Source organism: Gymnoscopelus braueri, assembly GCF_963280865.1.
Source record: "Gymnoscopelus braueri genome assembly, chromosome: 1".
Taxonomy (NCBI): Eukaryota; Metazoa; Chordata; class Actinopteri; order Myctophiformes; family Myctophidae; genus Gymnoscopelus; species Gymnoscopelus braueri.
The window spans coordinates 55825855-55847506 of record NC_137603.1 but is presented as its reverse complement, the minus strand read 5'-3'; the positions used below and the strand labels follow the sequence as shown (position 1 = coordinate 55847506).

The 21652-nt window shown below is 43.0% G+C and overlaps 1 protein-coding gene across 1 annotated transcript in view; it reads right to left on the bottom strand.

Annotated features, from left to right (window-relative positions):
• LOC308091878 (collagen and calcium-binding EGF domain-containing protein 1-like) overlaps nt 1-21652 on the bottom strand; it is a 78250-nt gene that overhangs the window by 52557 nt on the left and 4041 nt on the right. Inside the window, exon 2 of the mRNA XM_080437622.1 lies at nt 20206-20286. Within this exon, the coding sequence (XP_080293748.1) occupies nt 20206-20286 (81 nt within the window). The remainder of the gene's footprint in view (nt 1-20205; nt 20287-21652) is intronic.

The window sequence follows — 21652 nt, the reverse complement described above, 5'->3', positions numbered from 1 at the left end:
CTTGGCCTGAAAAACTCAAACTCTAGTAACTAAAGTTTGAGTTAACGGAGGTCCATCCGGGAGTAAAGAGAGGTGGGCAACCGGGGGAAGAAAAAGGGAAGGGTGGGGGGGGGGGGCTGGAAGAGAGTGAAAGAAAGAGGATGACAAGACACAGAAACCGAAGGAATAAATGGGAGGGGGGTCAAACAGAGGCCACAGCGGCATAGGTAAGGGCCAGATAAGGTTGAGTGAGAGAAGCTAAGCAGGCAGCGAGACAGCCAGGGTGAGCTAATGACTGTACCCTCGTAATGATGTGTCTCTGAGAGGACTCATGCGGGGAAACACGCTCAATCTGACAGCGATTCAGACAGGAAACCAGGGCAGAAAACCACAGTTTTAAGGGAGGTTTTACAGTAAGGAGCCCCAGTAAAGGCTTAAACCATGGCTCAAGGTAATGGGCTGATAAGACCTGAAGGTCGTCCCAAACCACCAGAGTGGCCTTGTAACGGCCTTGATGCACCACAACTCCCCAAGGCGTCCAGAGATTTACAAACATTGTTTGCAGATGTGACTCCTCATCGGTAATGCCCCCCCGAAACCTTTTCTTTGTTCTCAACTTTCAATTCTGTTAAATAAAAAGTAATAAATATACAATCGTGTACACACAGCTGGGGTATTTATGGACTTGAAGCAATGGTGCTGACAATAATGCAACTGGCAGCTGATCTGGAGGTGGTATTAATACGTAATGACAGCGTCGCCATCAAAGAGCAAGAGACCAGCTAACCTGGAGCAGATTGAACATGGAACGTGAGTGAAAAACAGGCGCCGTGTTTTTCTAAAGGGTCGTTCAGGTGGTTGCTAATCGAAAAAAGATGGCTGAAAATATATATAATGATTACATGAGTTTCTGGGGAGGTCCGAGAAAAAAAAACAGCACGGCTCTACGAAAACTATTATACCTCCATTAAATACAGGAAGCGTAACTCGAAAGGCCCTCGTAAAATGAGCTTACTCCGAGAAAATGAAGAGAACAGAGAGCTGACAGCGGTGGGTAGCTCCTCGAGGTAATTAGACAACATTACGGCGCAACTCAAAGCAGCGTTACTTCATGGAGGGAGTCTTGTGTCAACTCCAAGTGTGAGAAACACGAACAGGTTCCCTTTTCCCACGGCTTAGGACAGCGGTTCATAAATGGTGTGTCGAGGCAGACAGGCGTGCCGTGAGCGTACCTTGGGAATTTGTGAAAAACACAAATTATAATTGCAATATAGTTGCAATACCGCTGTACCCGTTGTCAGAGTACTCGACAGTACTATGACATCGTATTGATGATATCAGGGATCTCTATACAGTACGCATTAAAGGGACACAGACAGACAGACAGACAGACAGACAGACAGACAGACAGACAGACAGACAGACAGACAGACAGACAGACAGACAGACAGACAGACAGACAGACAGACAGACAGACAGACAGATAGACAGTGCATTTATGGATAGATTTATGAAAGTGTGTTTCAAATTCTTAATCGGCATTAGTAAATAAAAAAAATACAGATTTATAAGAGTGATAACACGTGTTATAGAGGCTATTTTAGGTGGATCAGAATACAGGTGTGCCTTGAGAATTTCACTTGACCTTTGGGTGTGCCTCGGGCACAAAAACCACTCAATTAAACAACATTACGGCGCAACTCAAAGCAGTGTTACTACGTGGAGGGAGTCTTATGTCAACTCCAAGTGTGAGAAAAACGGTACAGGTTCCCTTTTCCCACGGCTTAGGATGTGTTGATTGCCTTCCAAAACACACTGAGAGAAGATGCCAAAGGGGTGAAAGAAACGAGCAATAGCTTGAAAAGGACACCCCAGCGGACGTCTGGATGCAATGCAAACAATCTGTGAAGGATCGCCTGGTCCAGGGTGGTGAATGAGCTAGAGGCTCACAGGGAAAGGCGATGATTTGCGTTTGTTTTGGGCGGGATAGAGATGTCCCCGAGTCTTAAAATGATGCGAGTTTACAAAGTGGTCGGAGAATATAATTTTCTCTGCCGTCGCTCGGATCCTGTGAGGATGAGGGTGACGGCGATGATGAAGATTTGGCTGAAAACAGCCCTGTCAGAGCCTTGGCTGAAATGTCCTCTGGGTAATTGCAGCAGACTAGACTTGAGTGGAAACTCACTCAACGCAACTCATAGACGCGTGTGAGCGATTACACCCATGCAGACACTATAACAGTCAAATGCATTCAGGAACATTGTACTTATTGTCACACAACAAAAAAATATCACATGCACACATACAGTACATGCATGCTCCCTCTATGTGCACGAACACACACAGACATGCATGCACACACATGCACAAACACATGCGCACGCACACACACACACACAGATGCTTTCACATCAGCACCCATTTATTGTATGGACACACACACACACACACACACACACAGAGTAACATCTGTTCCTCGTTACCTCCGTACAGCCTGCTGTTTGAGTCCTATATCAAACCACCCCTGTCTGTTTTTCACCGGGGGTTTCCTGCTGCCTGACATGATCGGTTTTAGCACCTAATTTCTCCCTTTATTGTTTATCGATTTGCTTTATTCCAGGCCTTCCTAGCCTAGGATGACAGGCAGACGGGGCTTTTACCAAAGACATACTGTATGATGTGCATTATATCATAATATAGATTATACCGTGTGTCCACCGTAAAGTACGTTTTTTCTTTTCTTTTTAATATAGAGACGGAGGTTTATAGGGCCAAGACATCACTCAGCAACACACAGCAGCACATATAAGACCAGGTGCTTTCAGGTGCATGAATGATGCTCAATGACAATGAAAAAGTCAGACAATAATGGAAAAGAGAGCTTTGGCTCGGTTTGCATGGTTTGTCAGTCACAGCAGTGGTATACTGGCTGGTTTTATGGCGTGTAAAGCAGGGGACCTCTCCAGTGGTGGAAAGTAACCAAGTACATTTACTCAAGAACTGTACTTAAGTACAATTCTGAGGTACTTTTACTTGAGTATTTCTAATTTTCAATACTTTTACTCCACTACAATTATTTGAAACCTTTAGTTACTAGTTACTTTGTTGATTTTGATTATTATTACAAAACATACATTACCCACGTCACAACTTGTCGCACCGCGATGCGTTGTGAGCTTGTAGATCTGTTTTTTCAAAATATTTTATACATTTTTAGACATTTGAAAACTTGTGAAATGGGACATTCTGCACAATGTGTACTTTTTACTTTTGGTACTTTAAGTACATTTTGATACCAACACTTTTGTACTTTTACTCAGTACATTTTACAGTATTGATACTTTTACTTAAGTAACAAATGTGAGTACTTCTTCCATCACTGGTTTTATGGCATGTAAAGCAGGGGACCTCTCGGTGGCCCATGCATGCCGGCTGCAGATCATGGGATGTGAGTAGAGTACGTACACAACCACCCAGACAGACATTAATGCTCCTCTAACCACAAACCACACACTGCATATTGTCGCTGTCGGGGGGGAAACCTTTTATACGTCCAAAACCAAAACCGTTACTTTTCAGGAAATGAAAAAAAAAGAACCTGCGCTCCAATGGATCCAATGTAGTTATTATTTAGTTCCAAGGTCTTGTTAACACTTTCCATTGGTTAAATATTTATAAAACCCACAGACAGAGTTAAGCACTTTGAACCTGGCATTCCTATTTTGGTAAATGTCCTTATAGACAAAGAAAATGACAAAAATAGATAAAACTGTGTAGATCGGCTATTTCCGTTACTTGTGCGCAACAGTGTCATATAACCAAGTATAAATTAGGGCAAATGAAAAAACATCAAAATATGAAATGTGGAGATACTGTACAATGTTTCTGCCCGACAGCGACGGTATGCACACAATTCCGTGCATATACATGCCCACACATACAGTACACACACACGCATACTTGCACATTATTCCGCCATACACAAACACACAGGCTGTGTCACGTACAAATTCACCCGCGTGCGCGCACACACACACACACACACACACACACACACACACACACACACACACACACACACACACACACACACACACACACACACACACACACACACACACACACACACACACACACACACAGGCAGAGGCCTGCTTCTTCTCACCTGCCAAATAAATCATCTCTTATTACAAATACAGATTTTTTTCCCCCCCAGTTTTTATTATCTGTGTCCCCGTCTCACTCTCTCTCTCTGTCTCTATGAGTCTCAGTCTACCCCTCTCTGTCTTTTTTATCTCTCTTATCGACCGTGAATTGTCTGTCTTACATCTGACTGAAACAGGCAGTCTCTTTCTATACATCCCTCATCCCTCTGTTTATTCGTCACTTTCACACTTTGTTTACTTTTGATTCAGCATGTTAGAGAGACTGGCCTGTCGGTCTACCGTTCCTCTATCTGTCCATCTGTCTGTCCCTCTGTCTGTCCCTCTGTCTGTCTGTCTGTGTGTCTGTCTGTGTGTCTGTCTGTCTGTCTGTCTGTCTGTCTGTCTGTCTGTCTGTCTGTCTCTCTGTCTGTGTGCGTACTGTAGGGGGCCATGGAAGAGGAGTGAACATCCTGTCTGTGTGTTTTCCAGACGTACACAAGGCAGCCAGGTGGACCGAATACCACTACAGATGGGGAAAGATTCTGTGAGTGTAGCGTATGCGTGCGCGTGTGTGTGTGTGTGTGTGTGTGTGTGTGTGTGTGTGTGTGTGTGTGTGTGTGTGTGTGTGTGTGTGTGTGTGTGTGTGTGTGTGTGTGTGTGTGTGTGTGTGCGTGCGTGCATGCGTGGGGTGTGAGAAAGGGGGTGGGGGTTGCAGTGGAAAGGGCTGTATTTTTTCCTGGACTCCGTGGACTCATCTTATCCATGGACTCACCAGGACAAATTCCTTACAAAAGGCTCTTGGCAGAGTAAAATGAATGATAACTGATTCAGATTCAGAGGAAAGATAACTAAGAGAGAGAGAGAGAGAGAGAGAGAGAGAGAGAGAGAGAGAGAGAGAGAGAGAGAGAGAGAGAGAGAGAGAGAGAGAGAGAGAGAGAGAGAGAGAGAGAGAGAGAGAAACACCAACGGACAGACAGACAGACAGACAGACAGGATGGAGGAATCCATGGGGGTCATGAGAGATAGAGAAAACTGCAACGCACAAGGATGAGTCCATAAACATTTTGCAGATGAGTAAAAAATTCCACACACTCACTCACTTTACATAACGGTCCATTGGATGAAGACTGAAGAGATGATAACGGGAGAGGGGGAGTGATAGAGGTGAGAAGGAAGAGACAGCGGAGGGAGAGATGATAGTTGTGGTGGATCTTGCCTCAATACAACTGTACTGTAACAAATATACAGACTCTTGATTCTTGGTGAGAGAGAGGGGTTGGAGAGAGACAGAGAGAGAGATAGGGAGAGATGGTTGTAAGGTGAAAGTGATGATATCAGTATGTTATGGGCCATATTTATTCAGTGGTGCCTGCCCACTACTTTCACACATTCACTCATGGTCATAGAAATGCCAATGGCAACAGAGAACACACAATATAAAGCCAGGAAATCTGACCTGTCCCGTACAACTTCCTTCTAACTTCCTCTTCCTAGGTTTTAAATACAAGTTGACACACTTTTCCAGGAGGAACATATGTCCCCCCCCCCCCCGTGGAGAAGACCATATGGTGTGCCAGCAGCACCCACCTTTATTTCATTTAGGATGAAAAATAAATAACCTCCTCTTCCTCAGATTTCTCTGCCCTTGTTCATTCTGTCCTTTAGTTACGCTAACATACAGTTCAGTATCTACATGTGTTTTAAGGTTTTGCTTCTGCTTTTCTTTAGAATTAGGTTTTTATCTTAACATTCAGTGTCTTGGAACGCTATTGATGACATCACAATTTGACCTAGAGACTGTGTGTGTACCATTGAGGACCCAGAGGTGAGGTGAGAGCCAAGGCTAATGCAGTTAAATCCATAAGAAAACAAATAAAGCCTGAGAGATGAGAAAAGACTCATGACTCCTGGGGTTGTGCTGCTACTGTACATCTCTGGACACACACACACACACACACACACACACACACACACACACACACACACACACACACACACACACACACACACACACACACACACACACACACACACACACACACACACACACACACACACACACACACACACACACACACACACACACTCTTCAACAGAGCGGATTCCCCTGCCTTCCATAGCACACATACTCAAGGAGCTGCGCACGCACGCCCATATATGCGTGCGCGCACATACACACACAGGCCCGCTGATACGAAAACACTTCACTCAGTAGTATCTGTCAGCCAGCCAGCCAAACAGTCAGTCAGTCAGTCAGTCAGTCAGTCAGTCCGTGAGAATGGTAATTGTGAGTGTTTGTGTAGCTCACCCTGCAGCCACAGACTGTGTGTCTCTCTACTACAGTATGTGTTATTTCAGAGCTCATGGATCTCGACACATCCTCCTCTCTCAGAGGAACAACAATGACACCCGAGATGCTCTCCTTCAGTGGCCTCATGTTACCCCGGCCCCCTGGGGGAGACCCCAGTCCCAGGAGGAGAATTAAGGACCTGTTCAGGCTTTCTGCAAATTGTCCTGACCTGAGAGTTTGGTGCAAACTCCCAAACTACCCGGGGAGGTGAATTAGTTACAGTACGTAACTATGGTGCCGACGCTGTGTGTGTGTGTGTGTGCTGTTTCTAAACAATGTCTGAGGAAACCATCAGGGAAGGTTTCAGAAAGAACACACATAGAGATGAAAGAATGACCAAGTGAGGTGTGGAAGGTTGAGAAAGTTGCACAAAAAAAAAGTTTGATTGCAAGGTACAGATGAGATAAACAGATAGGCGAACATTAGGCAAAAATAGCCAATCTAATCGCTTGTACTGTAGATCAGCTATTTTTCCAAAGAGCCTTTTTAAGAGACTTAGCCTGGTAAACCATCTCGGTCACGTGAATTCACATCATCATGTGTCTTCATGCAGACCGGTCTGGCGCCAAGCGCTGGGTTAGGCGTTTTGCAGAGACCAAAAAGTGGAGGAGCCGATCAGCATATGCGCTCAGGGCCCTGTGATTGGCCCTGTGATCGACTTTTTGGTTTCAGCAAAACGCAAGATTTGGTGTAGAGGGGAAAAAGGAGGGGGAAAGTATATGGACATCTGGGGGAACCGGGTCAAGGATGTATAAGCGGTTGAACCGAGGATGTTAGAGTGGGTCTGTGCCTACAGTAAGTCTGTGTGGGATGCACTCTCTCCAGTTTAGCCACCAGGACAGCCTTGTCAGTAACCTGAGATTGATGCTGACAGAGACTGGAGGAAACTAAAGGTTTATTGTGAATGCTGAATAAACATGCAGCTCATGCATGTTTTGAGAGTGCTGGCTATATAGTTGGGAAAGTGGGATTCAAAACCAGGTTCAGGGGGATAGATTTACATCTATGTTTTAAGCATTTATCTGATGCTCTTGTCCAAAGCAACCACCATGGAGAGGGTTGGCTGGGTCTTTGTTTTGATGAGAGATAGCTGTGTGTGGTTTACTTCTACCCAACACCACAAACCCCCTGTGTGGTGGTTCCCCCACGAGAGAGACTTATACGTACATGTATATCTGAGGCTTTGTTCAGCTCTCATCCAGAACAGCTTATGTTCAGAGTGTGTTACAGTCAGAGCAAGAGTAAACTAAGTTGAAAGCCCTATTCTTAGGTCAGAAGACCAACATGCATGCATTGTAATGCCCTATGAAGGTGTACTGTATTATTCATTATTGATACTGTATGAATCAAGAGGGGTTTATTTGTCACTCACTCATACAGGCACAAGCAGCGAAATGTTGGAGGGACAAGTTCCGCAAAGACTGTGCCCGAAGACACAATTTAACAACAGGATAATAATCTATATTACAATTTAAGGAATCGCTGTGTGTATATGACGCAAATTTTGTCACCGGCATAACCCAGACAGCCGTTCGGCTCTGCACACCTCGAGGTCATATGGGACAGGGACACACACGCCATATTTGGTTGGTTATGCCGGTGACAAAATCCGGGTCACATACACACAGCGATTCCTTAAATAATAATATACTAGTCCATACCCGTCGGGGGATATGGATTCGACGCATGCGCAGTTTGATCATTCATCCCATAGGTTGCGGGGCCATCCCACAGCTGGGGGGCCGTAACCATGGCGACATTCTTTTACATAAAAACGCTAATAAACAGCTGACATTTGGGGAAAGCGAAAAACGGGCTTCGCTGTTCCGTGCACATGGTAATGGTCAATGTCTGTGTGCAAATGCAGAGCAATTGCTCCAGCCACTGAGGAGAACCGGGCAGAAGAGATTTTGGCCTCACCACGATTTTGGGCTCACCACCCACACAGAGCTTTGTAGAATTATAGGAGGATAGATATATTTTGGACTTTTTTAGGCTTTATTTCAGATAGGAGAGTGATAAGGATCTGAAAAGGGGGACGCAAACGCAGAACCCGGATGGGAGCGGTTTTGAGGTTTTGCTGACTGGCAGACAGAACGCTGCATGGGTCAAAGGAATTCATAGTGATTTAGCAAAGCGATAGATTATTCAGCTACTAGACAACTGTGAATCTTTGAATCACAGTATGTAAGCCAAGCTAAGAAAACAGCCAGGATAATAAACACTAAAACAACATCAACAAACGATCCGAGCAAAACAGTCAGACAAAGACTTAAACTGGCCAGGAGCTTAGGTCATTATTGCATCATTCTTAACAGGAGAGTAAAGAGACATGAAGAGCAGAGAGAGGGGAGAGACATGCAGATGCAAGACAAGACAGCAGTCATATTCGAACCTGGGACTTCACGCTCACAAGGAACAAATCTCAGCTGTCAGGCAGAAACCTTGTATCTCCGTAATTCATCTTTTTATGTTTTTGTCATAAATTGATGAAGTATTTTAAACGAAGCTTAGTGAGCTTAGTAATTTAGATCACAACACGTCTGAGGATCACAATGTATTAATAACCAATGAAAAGTATTAACATGAACTAAATAATAACAACAATGGATCCATTGGTACATAGATGTTTTTTTCGACTTCCTAATAAGTAACGGTTGTGGACATACAAGGTTCCTGCCCCGTCAGCGACAAAATGGTCTGTGCACTAACTGGCTATAAGTATCGAGGCTCTCCTCTCAGCACATTACTTTGACAAGCACTCCAGCTTCCCAAGCAGCTTGCACACCACCACCCTCTTCTTCTTCTTCCAATAACACCTCAAGTACGGTAGACCTGTGCAGCGGTAAATTGTATTTGAACTGACCTCAATCCTGCAGTGCAAACCCAGGCTACTAGAATGGCCTGGATTCTATCTCTTTCGAGAGGAAAGAGATAGATTGAGACAGAACAAACACAGAGAGAGAGAGAGAGAGAGAGACAGTGGAGAATGAGGTGGAGAATGAAGATGTTATGCAGGCCTGGGGTTGAGTCAGCCTTGGTAAGGACCAGAGACCACTTTAAACACTTCTGCTGAACACACATGGGTAAAGGCTCCACAGTATGACGACAGCTCAGGAAGAAAAGGAGGAATTGCTGTATTCCACCACTCCTTTCATCCCAAAGCCAGTGCACACTTTGAGCCGCAGTGTAACAAGTATATAATCACCTTCTCATGGAGGGAGAAAATGCCAACTACAATTTTCCTATCACCGCTAAATCTTTACGGGGTCCATTTTACAATACTCTCTGGGTACAACAATCATCCACATACCTCCAGACCTGATTGGGTATCGCGGGAGTGGAGCCACACCGCCAACCAACTACAATGCAATGTCATTGCAATAAATGCTTTTCATCTTGACCAGAGTCTGACTGAAGTGTGTGTTTGCATGTTTGTTTGTGGGAGAGTGAGTGTGTGTGTGTATTCATTTTGTGTTAACCCATTTAGACCTGAGGCCAATTCTAAAAACGCCTTCTAAATCCTAACCTAAGTTTTCTGAAAAACTTCAAATATGTATTCAAAAATTACATACCTACACCTGAAAGGTATGGTTACAAATAGGGGTTCCCGCCAAAAATGGGTTAATGTGTGTGCATGTGATTGGCTACTATAGCTGCAGCAGTGTGAGTCTATGCTTGTGTGCGTGTGTGTGCGTGCGCGCATGCTTGTTTTTCCATGTGTGCGTGCAGAGTTCAGGCCAGGCCATGCCAGAGCCCAACACCCCCCACCCCCCCACCCCCCCACCCACACACACACACACACACACACACACACAGTTCTTGGAAGGCAGCAACAATGAATAGTCAAAAGCGAAAAGCGAAACACGTCTTTGGGGGCGCCAGCATAGTGATGGTATCACTGACCCCAGAAGAGAGAAAGTTCAGAGATGTCTGAGTCAAGACAAGCACAGTGCGTGTGACTCCTGTGATTCCTGTTGGCTACGTTGAGAAACACTGCCGGTAAAAATCCCCTCACATACAACCTGGCTTGTACCAACGACTGCAGTACTGCATGGGGGAAAGTGTATGTGTGTGTGGGTGAGTGTGTGTGGGTGTGTGTGTGCGTGCAACGTGCGTGAGTGCCTGCGTTCGTACGTGCATGTGTGTGCTTGCATGTGTGTATGTGCGTGTGTAGGCTACTTGTGTTACTATTACACATTTTCCTGGTTCTCACAAGAGAAATGGTTGTTTTTATAGTAAAAAAAAAGATTTGGGGAGCATAGGGTTGGTGGGTTATGGATTGTGAACCCATACACGGGACTTCCTCCGCAAGGGGGCCCTCCAGGAGGGGATTCTTTGATTCATTAAGTTCATTAATTTATGTTTTTTATATATAAAAATAGCCGTCCATATTATACAGTATTACTTTAGTCATTTCCAATATAGTATGTATAGGAATATATCCCCATAATATTCATATTATTTACACAATCCACATTGACGATAAACACATTCCGGCTACCATACATTCTACCTGGAAGCAACAGTGATTTCATTCACCTTGTTTACAAGTCAAAAATGGGGAAACAAATGTAACTAGACGCGTCGCAATTCAGGGCAATTGCAGAGTGTGGTTGCACCGACGCTAGTCGCGGGTCGCTGTCGCCGGGACTCGAGGAATACGCTGGGAGGAATACCGTCGGAGGCTGTGCCAATTACATTGTCACGTAACTCCTTAGGTCACTTGCGTTTCATTTTGAGAGGATTGATCCCCCCAAAATAAGGTTTTTGCATCAAACGGTTACATTCTGAGCATTTGTGGCGCCCCCTATGGATCAAAGTGGAAATTATTTTGGGGATTTGTTGAGTAAACCACCCTCGACATGTGATTAAAATTTGGGATCGATTGGACGTTTTGTTTGTGATTTTTGGCATTTTTTATAAAACGGGCCCCTCCCACTAACTTCGGAAGCCAATTACGGACGAACGGTAAGGACTATCAAAATGGATATGTTTATCGCATGGGTCCAGAGATCATGTGTACCGATTTTTGTTAGATTTGGACAAAACATATGGGAGGAGGAGCTAAAAGTGTGTTTTGAAGAAAATTCAAAATGGCGGAAAATCTATCCTGACGCAAATGGGCGTGGCCTATATGGGGAGATGCGTCGTGACCCAAGGAATCCAGGGGAAAATACATTTTTACGACCTACGGTTCAAGAGTTATAGGCCAAAACGTAAAGTGGGCTCTTATAGCGCCACCATGTGGCCGATTCGTGTCATTATTTTTAAAATAATTTCGGACTAAATTATGAACCTCCCCTCCAAATCTGGTAACTCTAGCTCTTACGGTTTCTGAGAAAAAAATACTTGAATTTGAGTTTTTTCACTTTTTCATTAAAGTGGATGGGGAAATTTAATGGACTAATAAATCAATATCAATAAAACTATGCAACCAATCTCTTAGCAAAATACAAGCACACGATTCCCGGTGAAGCCGGTCATTTTGACATATGGCACTAATAGCTAGGCGGAATTATGCCGTTTTCAATACACGATAGTGCACTTGGTGATACAAGCGCGAAATTTGGCACAGATGTCCTTCATATGACCCTAATTGATAATCAACCTCTGGCCACGCAAAAATCCTAAGATGGCCACCACCAGTTTTCAAAATGGCTGCAACTGGGCCAACATTTTGGACTATATCACTTTGCTGGGGCTGTAAATCTTTGATTTCCCCCTTATTTTAATATAGGAGAATATGTTCTGAAGGTATTTCTACCAAGTAAGATGAAAAAAATAATATTAGGTTCCAATATGGCGGCATATTTTCCAATATGGCTGCCGATAAATTGCATTAATGTACATTCACATGAGCTTAGCTTGTAGCACATGTATTTGTATTAATTACCATACACATAATCAATTTATAGCACATTTTAAAGTGATTTGGTAGCTTTTTAATGACCTAGGGCAACAGACTTTTCAATATGTTCACCAATAAATACAACAACGTATGGATATTTTCTCAAACAGGTGCTGACCTTTTTCTCTTTCCGTGGAAGGACACAACTGTATGGCATCTGCTGAACGCATGAAAGAAGCAAAGACCTGATGACTTTGATCCAATAGCTGATGCATTTTCATGAAGGGGGATCCATCTGAGGTCCTTCGACAGCTTTTTCAAGCCAAGTCTTTGTGTCTGGGTAGCTCAGTCGGTAGAGCTTTCACCTTCGGATCACATGGTCATGGGTTCGATCAGGATCAGTGTATGAGTAGGTACGGTGAGTGTGGCGCTCCACCTCAGCAATACCAGGGGGTCTATAAGACCCCTGCGTTCTCAGCTGATACTGACAATAAGTCTCAGACTTACTTAATATGAACAAGTGCAACTGCTATGACAACAACGTCAGTATCTGAGCTGTTAATCGTGATGTGTCAGATGCTATCCTCTGCAGCTCTGCCTCAGATACTGAAATTGTTGACATAACAGTTTCACTTGTTCAAAGACTTGGCTTGAATTAGCTGTGGATTGCCTTTGGAAGGAGGGAAGGATCTCAGATGGATCCCCGTTCATGAAATTGCATCAGCTATTGAATCAAAGTCATCAGGTCTTTGCTTCTTTCATGCATTCAGGGGATGCCACACAGTTTCGTCCTTCCATGGAAAGGGAAAAAGGTCAGCATGGCAGACAACTTCTCCAAATTAGGTTCAACACCTGTTGCAATAAATGATAAACATAGGCAAGTCATTGAGGAGTTCATAGTACTCATGTACAATAGAACTTCATAGAAGTAGTTCCTACAAGGAAGTGAATGCAAGTGAAGTGCATTCCAAGCAGGACATATATGGGGCCAGTCACTCTTGTGCAGTCCTGTTTGCCAAATTATGCCAGAAGCTGACACGATGTGGATGTAAAAAAGCATGTTCTGGACACTGCAAATGCTTTAAGTTTGGACTTATCTGCACACCCCTCTGTGGTTGCAGTTGCTAGTACACTGGCCTGTCACTTGCCCAGCCAATGGGCAAGTAAATGAGAATGTGTTTATAATGACTTGATAACAGAACAAAAAGTAAGCACTAAGCTTTACCAAGCTAATAAATCACTTTCAAATGTTCCATAAATGGATTCTGTGTATGGTAATTAATACAAATACATGTACTACAAGCTCATGTGGATAAACCATAAGCAAATGCACATTTCTGCAATTTATCGGCAGCCATATTGGAAAATATGCCGCCATATTGGAACCTAATGTTATTTTTTATCTTACTTGGTAGGAATACCTCCAGAACATATTCTCTTATATTAAAATAAGCCCCAGCAAAGCGATATAGTCCAACACATTGGCCCAGTTGCAGCCATTTTGAAAACTGGTGGTGGCCATCTTGAAATCTTAGGAATTCCGCGTGGCCAGAGGTTGATTATCAATTAGGGTCATATGAAGGTCATCTGTGCCAAATTTCGCGCTTGTATCACCAAGTGCACTATGGTATCAATTTTCCGCCTAGCTATAAATTGGGAAAAATAAACTGTGGGCTGTGATGCGGTTGAAAATATTGTTTATCTATAAGTATGAATAATAAAGTGTGAAGATTACTATAGTCTGGTTGCCCTGTTAGGGCAACCACACTAATAAGGGGCTAAAAAACATAATGAGAGGGATACAAGAGCTATCCGTGCAACAGCTGCAAAGTGTGCATATTTAAGAAAGTATTTTAAAACAGTGAAACCTACCAAGGAAAACAAAAACAGAAAGTGATGAGGCCGGCGATTGCGTAATCGAACAAGACTCCAGTTCAAACTACTGTATCTTTGGTTATCAACTAAAGATTGCCAATAAACAAACAACCTCCTGTTGCTCCAAAGTTGGGAGGAGTTTGACCAAAACCGAAGGTATTGAAGAGGAGGAGGCGGAGAATGTTGCGGTCGGAGTTCAAGAGGGATTTAGCTGTAGCAGCAGTCATTCTGATAATGACACCTTTACGGGTGATTAGGGGGACAAGGCAACACTACGACCAGGCAAGTGTTTCCAATTGGCCTTCACTGAACCCTATCAATCAGGCCGACCAAGCGACCATGTTTTATGCACATAATGAAGTTGAAGTTTCTCAGCTGCATTTAAAATTTACATTTTTGTTATTATATTAAGCCTTTAAATGTCTTATTGGTCTTATAGATCAAACATGTGCACTGTTGTGGCTGTTTTCTGAGTGTTGTGAGTAGTATCTTAGTCGGTTACACGTTACATACAGTAAATGTTGTTTAAACCAGTGAAATTAGTTGCTGCATAATTGTGATACATCCATATCAGGGGCCCCTTTGATACAAAAACCCACGGGAAAAAAGCTATACGCCCCTGGGAGTTACGGTTACGATTACGCATTTAGAGGTTAGTTTTAGGGGTTGGGAGTTATGCCTAATTTATACTTAATTGTTGTGCGTGCGTGCGTGCGTGCGTACGTACGTACGTACGTGTGTGCATGCGTGTGTGTGAGCATGCGTGTGTGCGTGCGTGTGTGCGTGCGTTTAGGGTTGGGGGGCTCTAGAAAGAAAGAAAGAAAGAAAGAAATCAAAACCAAGAGATAGAGCTATAGAAGAGTTGAGTTTCTTGGTCTTATCTGTAGATATCAGCCTGGCCACTGAACACAGCAGTGAAGTGAAACCAGACTCAGAACTCAAGGCTGAGCGTCAACCTGCAACTCCCCGCTCCTCTGGTCTACAGTATCTGTGCAGCATCTCTCCATACACTCAGCCACGGCACTCTCCTTTTTTCCTACATCTGTTTCGTTGGTGTACCATAGTGTGTATATGGTTTATACGGCCGCTGGCTATTCTAGTGAAACCTCCGCTCCGTAAGCAGCACGTAACCGCGATACTTTTGAATGAACACTCGTATCCAGTCCAACAGCTGCAAAAGATCAGTGGCAGTATTTCAATTATACGTTTTCACCAAGGGGCTCTACTGCCCAATATCAAACATGCACACAAAACATAACCAAGGACAAGGACATATTTACGGCAACTGCCTGTTGAATTGTATCAGATTAAAGTCTATTGCCAGTACATTTCCTTGAAGGAGGCTGGTACACATAAAAACAGCACACACACTAGGCTAGAAGTTAGCTACAATTCATGCTCAGGGGCACTTGAGAAGTATTGCGCTCTGTTCTGGGATTCGAGCCAGCCACCTTTCATCTATGGGGCAACACCCCAAACAAACCTGATGTATTCTTGATGGATTCATTTTCATGATTCATGAAGAAGGGCTCACAACTCTTGTTTAATGTGTTTTTAAAGTGTATTCTGATCACGGTCAGAGTCACAAAGTCCAGTCTTGGTGACTCTGACTGTGGACAGTTTGAATAAACTTTTGGGGGAAGGATTAAACAAGAGGTGCGAGCCCTTCTTCATTGATTGAACTCATTGTGCTTCACACCTTGGCTCAGCACCAAAGAAAGGGGGATGTGCGTTAAATCAATCACAAACTTCATTTTCATGATTAATATCCATTTTCATGATTTGTTATGATATTTCTGTTTATTTAGTGTGTTATAGTGGAAAGAGACAAGGAGGACATGCTGCAACTCAGGTTCTAGGATGGATTTCAATACAGGATGTTGTATTTATGAGGTACCGTACGTGCATTAACTGGTCTATAGCTACTCTACTCAGGATCACATTAAACCTTTTTTCTCTTAAAATTTCAAACAAAAACCTCAAACGTATATGACTTATTCAGACAGATTGCTATTTAATCATGTTTCCAGAACATTTCTCATCTGTCACCACTTTATTTAATTTATAGAGCAGGTTGAGTGCCGTGCCCAAGCTTCAAATACCGTGGTGCACTGTTTATGTTTGCCCTCCGCCATGGCAATGAGCCATGTGGCGTATTTAAAACAGAAAAATATGCTAATGTAAATTTAAGGCATTTATTGGCGTATCGAGCTCATCAGGTCCAGATGATAGTTATTAGGAAGGTAGAGCTTGGAGGAGGGAGGCAAAAGATCCCTCCTCATCATCACAAACCTGCAGCCTCAGGCAGCAAAGACAAGCCTAGTCAAAACTAAGATTAATTTATGTTCTGTATACACAGACACACATGTATAAACACACACATGCAGGCACACACATGCACACGCATTGCCTCTCTTACCTTATCATCCGTACTTTGATCCTGTGCCTTGTTTTTACTTGTTAATAGTTATGATTATCATCTTTCCAGCTGTGACTGTTAATGAACCTTGTAAACCGCTCTATTAAAGTGTTATACTGTACACATTTTCATTCTTAGTGTTATTAGTATATTGTTACTCCGACTCAGGCATGCATGTGTAAACACACACACACACGCACGCGCGCACGCACATGTACACACCACACATCATTCAGAATCTGGGTAAAAACCGTGTATGTTTGCCTTGGCATCGATCAAACATGACCTCCGGCAAAGACAGAGAGAGAGAGAGAGAGAGTGAGACACAGATTGAGGGAGAGAGAGTGAACAATAGAAATTGGTCTGATTCAACCTCAGTGTCGTGCAAACCACCGCAGAGTGGGGCGAAGACGTACGGCTGGCTGGAGTTTTTGTTTTGATGTAGAGAGCTGTGGGGGTTTATTTATGTCCACCACCACAAAACCATGCCCCTGCAGAGGTTCCCCCATGAAAGAGACAGTTTTTACATTTACATTTGAGGCTTCATTCGGCTGACGCTGCTACCCAGGGCAGTTTATCATGTAGTATGCAACAACGGCATGATCACTGGCAACAGAGGAACCAATAATGCACAAAGCCTGAACAACAGATGTACAGACTATAATCGATAATATTAAAAAAAACATCTTGCCTGAAACATTGTTCTATAAAACTTTGTTTGTTGGAGCATTTTCTCAAGAGAACTGTGGTTTGTGAAAATATAATTTGCTGACAGACTGTTAAGGGTTTCCAGTGAGCCAACGTGTTGGATTGAGGTAAACCAGTTTAGAGTGTAGCGGCGGTACTGTCTTTTTGGGTTTTGTAATTTTAGACAGCATTTTCCCAAAGGAACCAAATATTATTCTGTATATATTATGTAAATAGTTTTGATACTGTAGAAGTGTTGTCACTTGTAGCAATAAATTATATCTTATTATAGACTACCCATATCTCTGGGGTGTTTGTGTGCAACAGAGATGTTTTGGGTAATAAAAAATAAATGAGAGTGAGGAAGGATGGGACATTTCCACAGCCTGCTGCTGCTCTGCAAGAGCTCTGGGTGATCGAGCAACAGTTAAGACCAAGCATCCAAGCCAAGTCATTCTCGTGCACAGACTTCTCTAAAACTCTTTCTTTTTAACAACTGAAAGCAGCTTCGGTAGCCTGAGGGACTCTGTACACCGAACCAGATTTGAGTGGTTGGGTGGAAACAATTCTTAGCATTTGTTTTAACCTGTTAAGATTACCAGATGGGTGATTTATTTTCTTTCTTTCTTTTTTAACCACATCAGGAGAATTCAGGCATCATCAGGTACAGCGCATTGACGTAAGTGTACCACAATGAGTTTCAATTACTCCCCGGTAATTTGTCCACACCTGCGGCTTTCAACTGGTTTCACAATGGGATCTGAATATTGCATTCAACCAGGACGCTTTATATTTAAAAAACGCAATATTTCTATACTAAAGTAGTTTGGGAACCCCCTGGATGTCTTGCCACCCTCTTTTCCAGTCCCAGCCCTCTGGCTGAGAAACCCTGGCCTGAATTCACAGTGCATTGTCTTGTGTGCCAAACCACAGCCATCTGACAAACCATAAAAAAGCATTTAGCAAATATTATTATGTGAATCTTTGACACAAGTTTCTGCTGAACTAGAAACATGACAGGGAAAACACACTTGAACCCTCACAGCCCCCCTCCCTCCCTCCACCCCAACCCACCACCACCACCCCGCCGCCCTATACTCCAGCTCCATACATCTAATGTAGAGCCAGGAATCACACGAGCCATAAAACATATTTCTGCAGTAACTTTGATAGTTAACAGAGCAGACCCTCTGGCCTCCAACCAGACCCCCATTTATAAAAGGTTCTTAACACACAGATTTTGTGCCAACAGCCAAATCCGAGCCAAAGTTATGATTCATAAAACCATCCCGCACGTCAAATCATCGGGTTTACATGGATTTTTATCTTCCTCGGGTTGTCTGTGATATACTGTATCAAACGTTATCAACAAATATCAAGATAAATTGGTATCATTACTATAGGTTGATGACTACTGCAGCTACAGTACATACATATTCCTTATCACATCTTTAGTCATGCTTGTGTGATGGAATGTTAGATAAAGTCAAAGAAAATAGTTACAAATTAGCCCCCAAAACATTGCGTGCACTGCTGAGGTCATGTGCACACACAGAGGAACGACAGTTAGAATGATGAAGAGTCAGATTGAACTGTTTGTGTCTTTCTCTGAATGTCATTTTCCATTTTAAACACTTAAACCCTATACACTTCATTGACCGGAGTCCCCGAGGGGTCTATACTAGGCCCCCTCCTTTTTTCCCTCTACACCAAACCTCTTGCCTGAAAATAACCAATCTACATGCTCACAACGTATCCAGGTTGCGATGCGTTATGAGCTTCTAGATCTGGGATGGTTCAGTCCAGAAATGGGACGCAAGGGTTCAAGAGGTTAAGGATGTTTTTCTACAGTGCTTACCCAGAGATAATTAATAGTGAGTATGCAATAATTCAGTGCCTTGCAATCTACCAAGACGTGTTCTCACCCTTTGCTCAAGGACACATTGGCTGTACTGCCACTCAAGCCTGCCACTATCCCGTAACAGGAAATTGTCTCTAATCAACTATAGGCAACCCTGGTGGTCCCAAATGAATAATGTCATAAAAATAGCTGAATGCATTCTGTTTTTTTGGAGCCTGGAACACTTCTACTTCTAAAGGTAGGGTTTAGTGCAAACACACTACAGCCCATTATGGGAGGTCACTTTTATATGACTGGCAGTAACCAAATTGGGCTGTAATAAAAATTGGCAGTGGCTTCTGAGAAGAAGAAAAAAAGAAGGAAGGAAGGAAAAGAGAAAAATGTGAAAAGCAAGAGTGTTTAAAAGAAAAAACAATGAATAATGCCATTTTTGTGGTGAAAACATATGGCTCTTGCTTTAAACACTTTTCACTCTCAACTTATTGCATACTTAATCCTCTTGTATTCCAAAGAGCACCTGCTTATGGCATTAGCAAATGGTGTTTTAAAACTGACGTCATGTGGCGACCTGGATATATATACAGTACGTATATACATTTTTATCCCTAGTTTCTCCGTCGTTGGTACAATTAATTCCTCCCCACACATTCCTGGGTTGCTATTGTACCCTACTGACTCACCTGCCTCTGTATATACATTTTTATCCCTAGTTTCTCCGTCGTTGGTACAATTAATTCCTCCCCACACATTCCTGGGTTGCTATTGTACCCTACTGACTCACCTGCCTCTGTCCTACTCCTCCCATCCAACACCCCCCACTGACAAGTGCCACAGGAATATGTAGGAGTATGCACAGCAACAAATATCACCCAGCCTCCCTCCTGTAACACAGGACAATTGTGTTCGTATACAGTATAGACCCCAAAACATGGTGGATTTGAACGCCTAGACTCCACAGTGGTGGACAGGTTGCACCACCCCAGTGCCCAGAGGAGGACAGGTTGTTGTACTGTTGTGAGAGAGAGGAAACTGTCTTACCTGAAACAGGTGCTGTTCTTCCCTCCTGCTCTGACGCACGGATACTCCAACGTAAGAATTTTATTCTCTGGACATTCTTTCCTGTAAGATCAAAGAGACGAGGTATCACACACAAGGAGATTTGTTTACTGTATATCTCTCTTTATGTCTCTCATAATTTGCTTATATTGGGAAGTTGAATATAGCGCATTCCACACTTTTTTTGTTTGAGAAACGTGTAATGCCAGTTTCAAATTACCGGTATTCATCCACGTAAAGATTGTTTATTGCGTTTTTAGTTTTCTGTGCCACCATGGTCTTCTACTATTGGTAAATGGTGCATCTATATAGCGCTTTTATCCAAAGCGTTTTACATAGATTGTGCATTACATTCACCCATTCACACACACATTCATACACCGATGGCTGAGGAAACCATGCAAGGCACCATCCTGCTCATTGGGAGCAATTAGGGGTTCAGCGTCTTGCTCAAGGACACTTTCGACACCAGCTCTGGGTGAACCCAGGATCTAACTATTCCACAGAGCAACTTCACTGGAGCAACTGGGGGCTTATCAGGGGCCGAGTTGGTCGCAAAGAGAGACACAGGGAGACTTTGGTGTTTGTTTAAAATAATGTTATTTTTCCCCTTTATTTTTCTGTATTTTCTTTTTTGTGTCAATTTTTTTTTTTTTACAAATAAACATTTTGAGCCCAAAACAACAAAACTGAACTTAACAGCACGACTGACCTGAGCAAAATAAGACATGAGGGGAACATATATAGTGGGTGATCAGTCCACTCAGTCCACTTCAAAGGACACAAATGAGAAAAAACTAAGACATAACATTTAAACACACTACAAATAACTACAACATCAACCACTACAGCACTAACTCATATTAACTTCTGAAATTACAATGCAACTGAAATATCAGAAACACATTTATTCAAAAACCGAATAGTAAATTCAAACTAACAGACCCCTGCCCCTCCCCATAATCAAAGGGAACGTGGTGCAGTCCAATTAACCAATCAGCTCCTTATAAGCAGATCTGAAGCAGCTGGTCCCCCTTACCTTGGCCAGACATATCAACTCCAGCACTCATCAGAACTAATAACTCAAAGAAAACTTAAATGCTAATTAAATGACTCCTGGTAAAGCAACTTGACCCTAACAAGGGTTAACTAAATGCATGTGCACTCCAATCAGTAACCTTTGCTTGCAATAAACAGTATGTAATTTAGCCGGTTCTGTGTGTAGTCAATTCATGTCTGTAATCTGTATCTAAACTAAATTAATAAACAAAAATGTTTCCACCATGTGTGGTTGCTGATGTGACCATCAAAGTCCTACATTTGGTACTTTCCCTGGTGATTCTAGTATGGAAATGGTGATTCTACAGAAACAAATTAATTCATTCATTCATTCCATTCAGTCATCCTTTCTTTCAATGACACTACACTA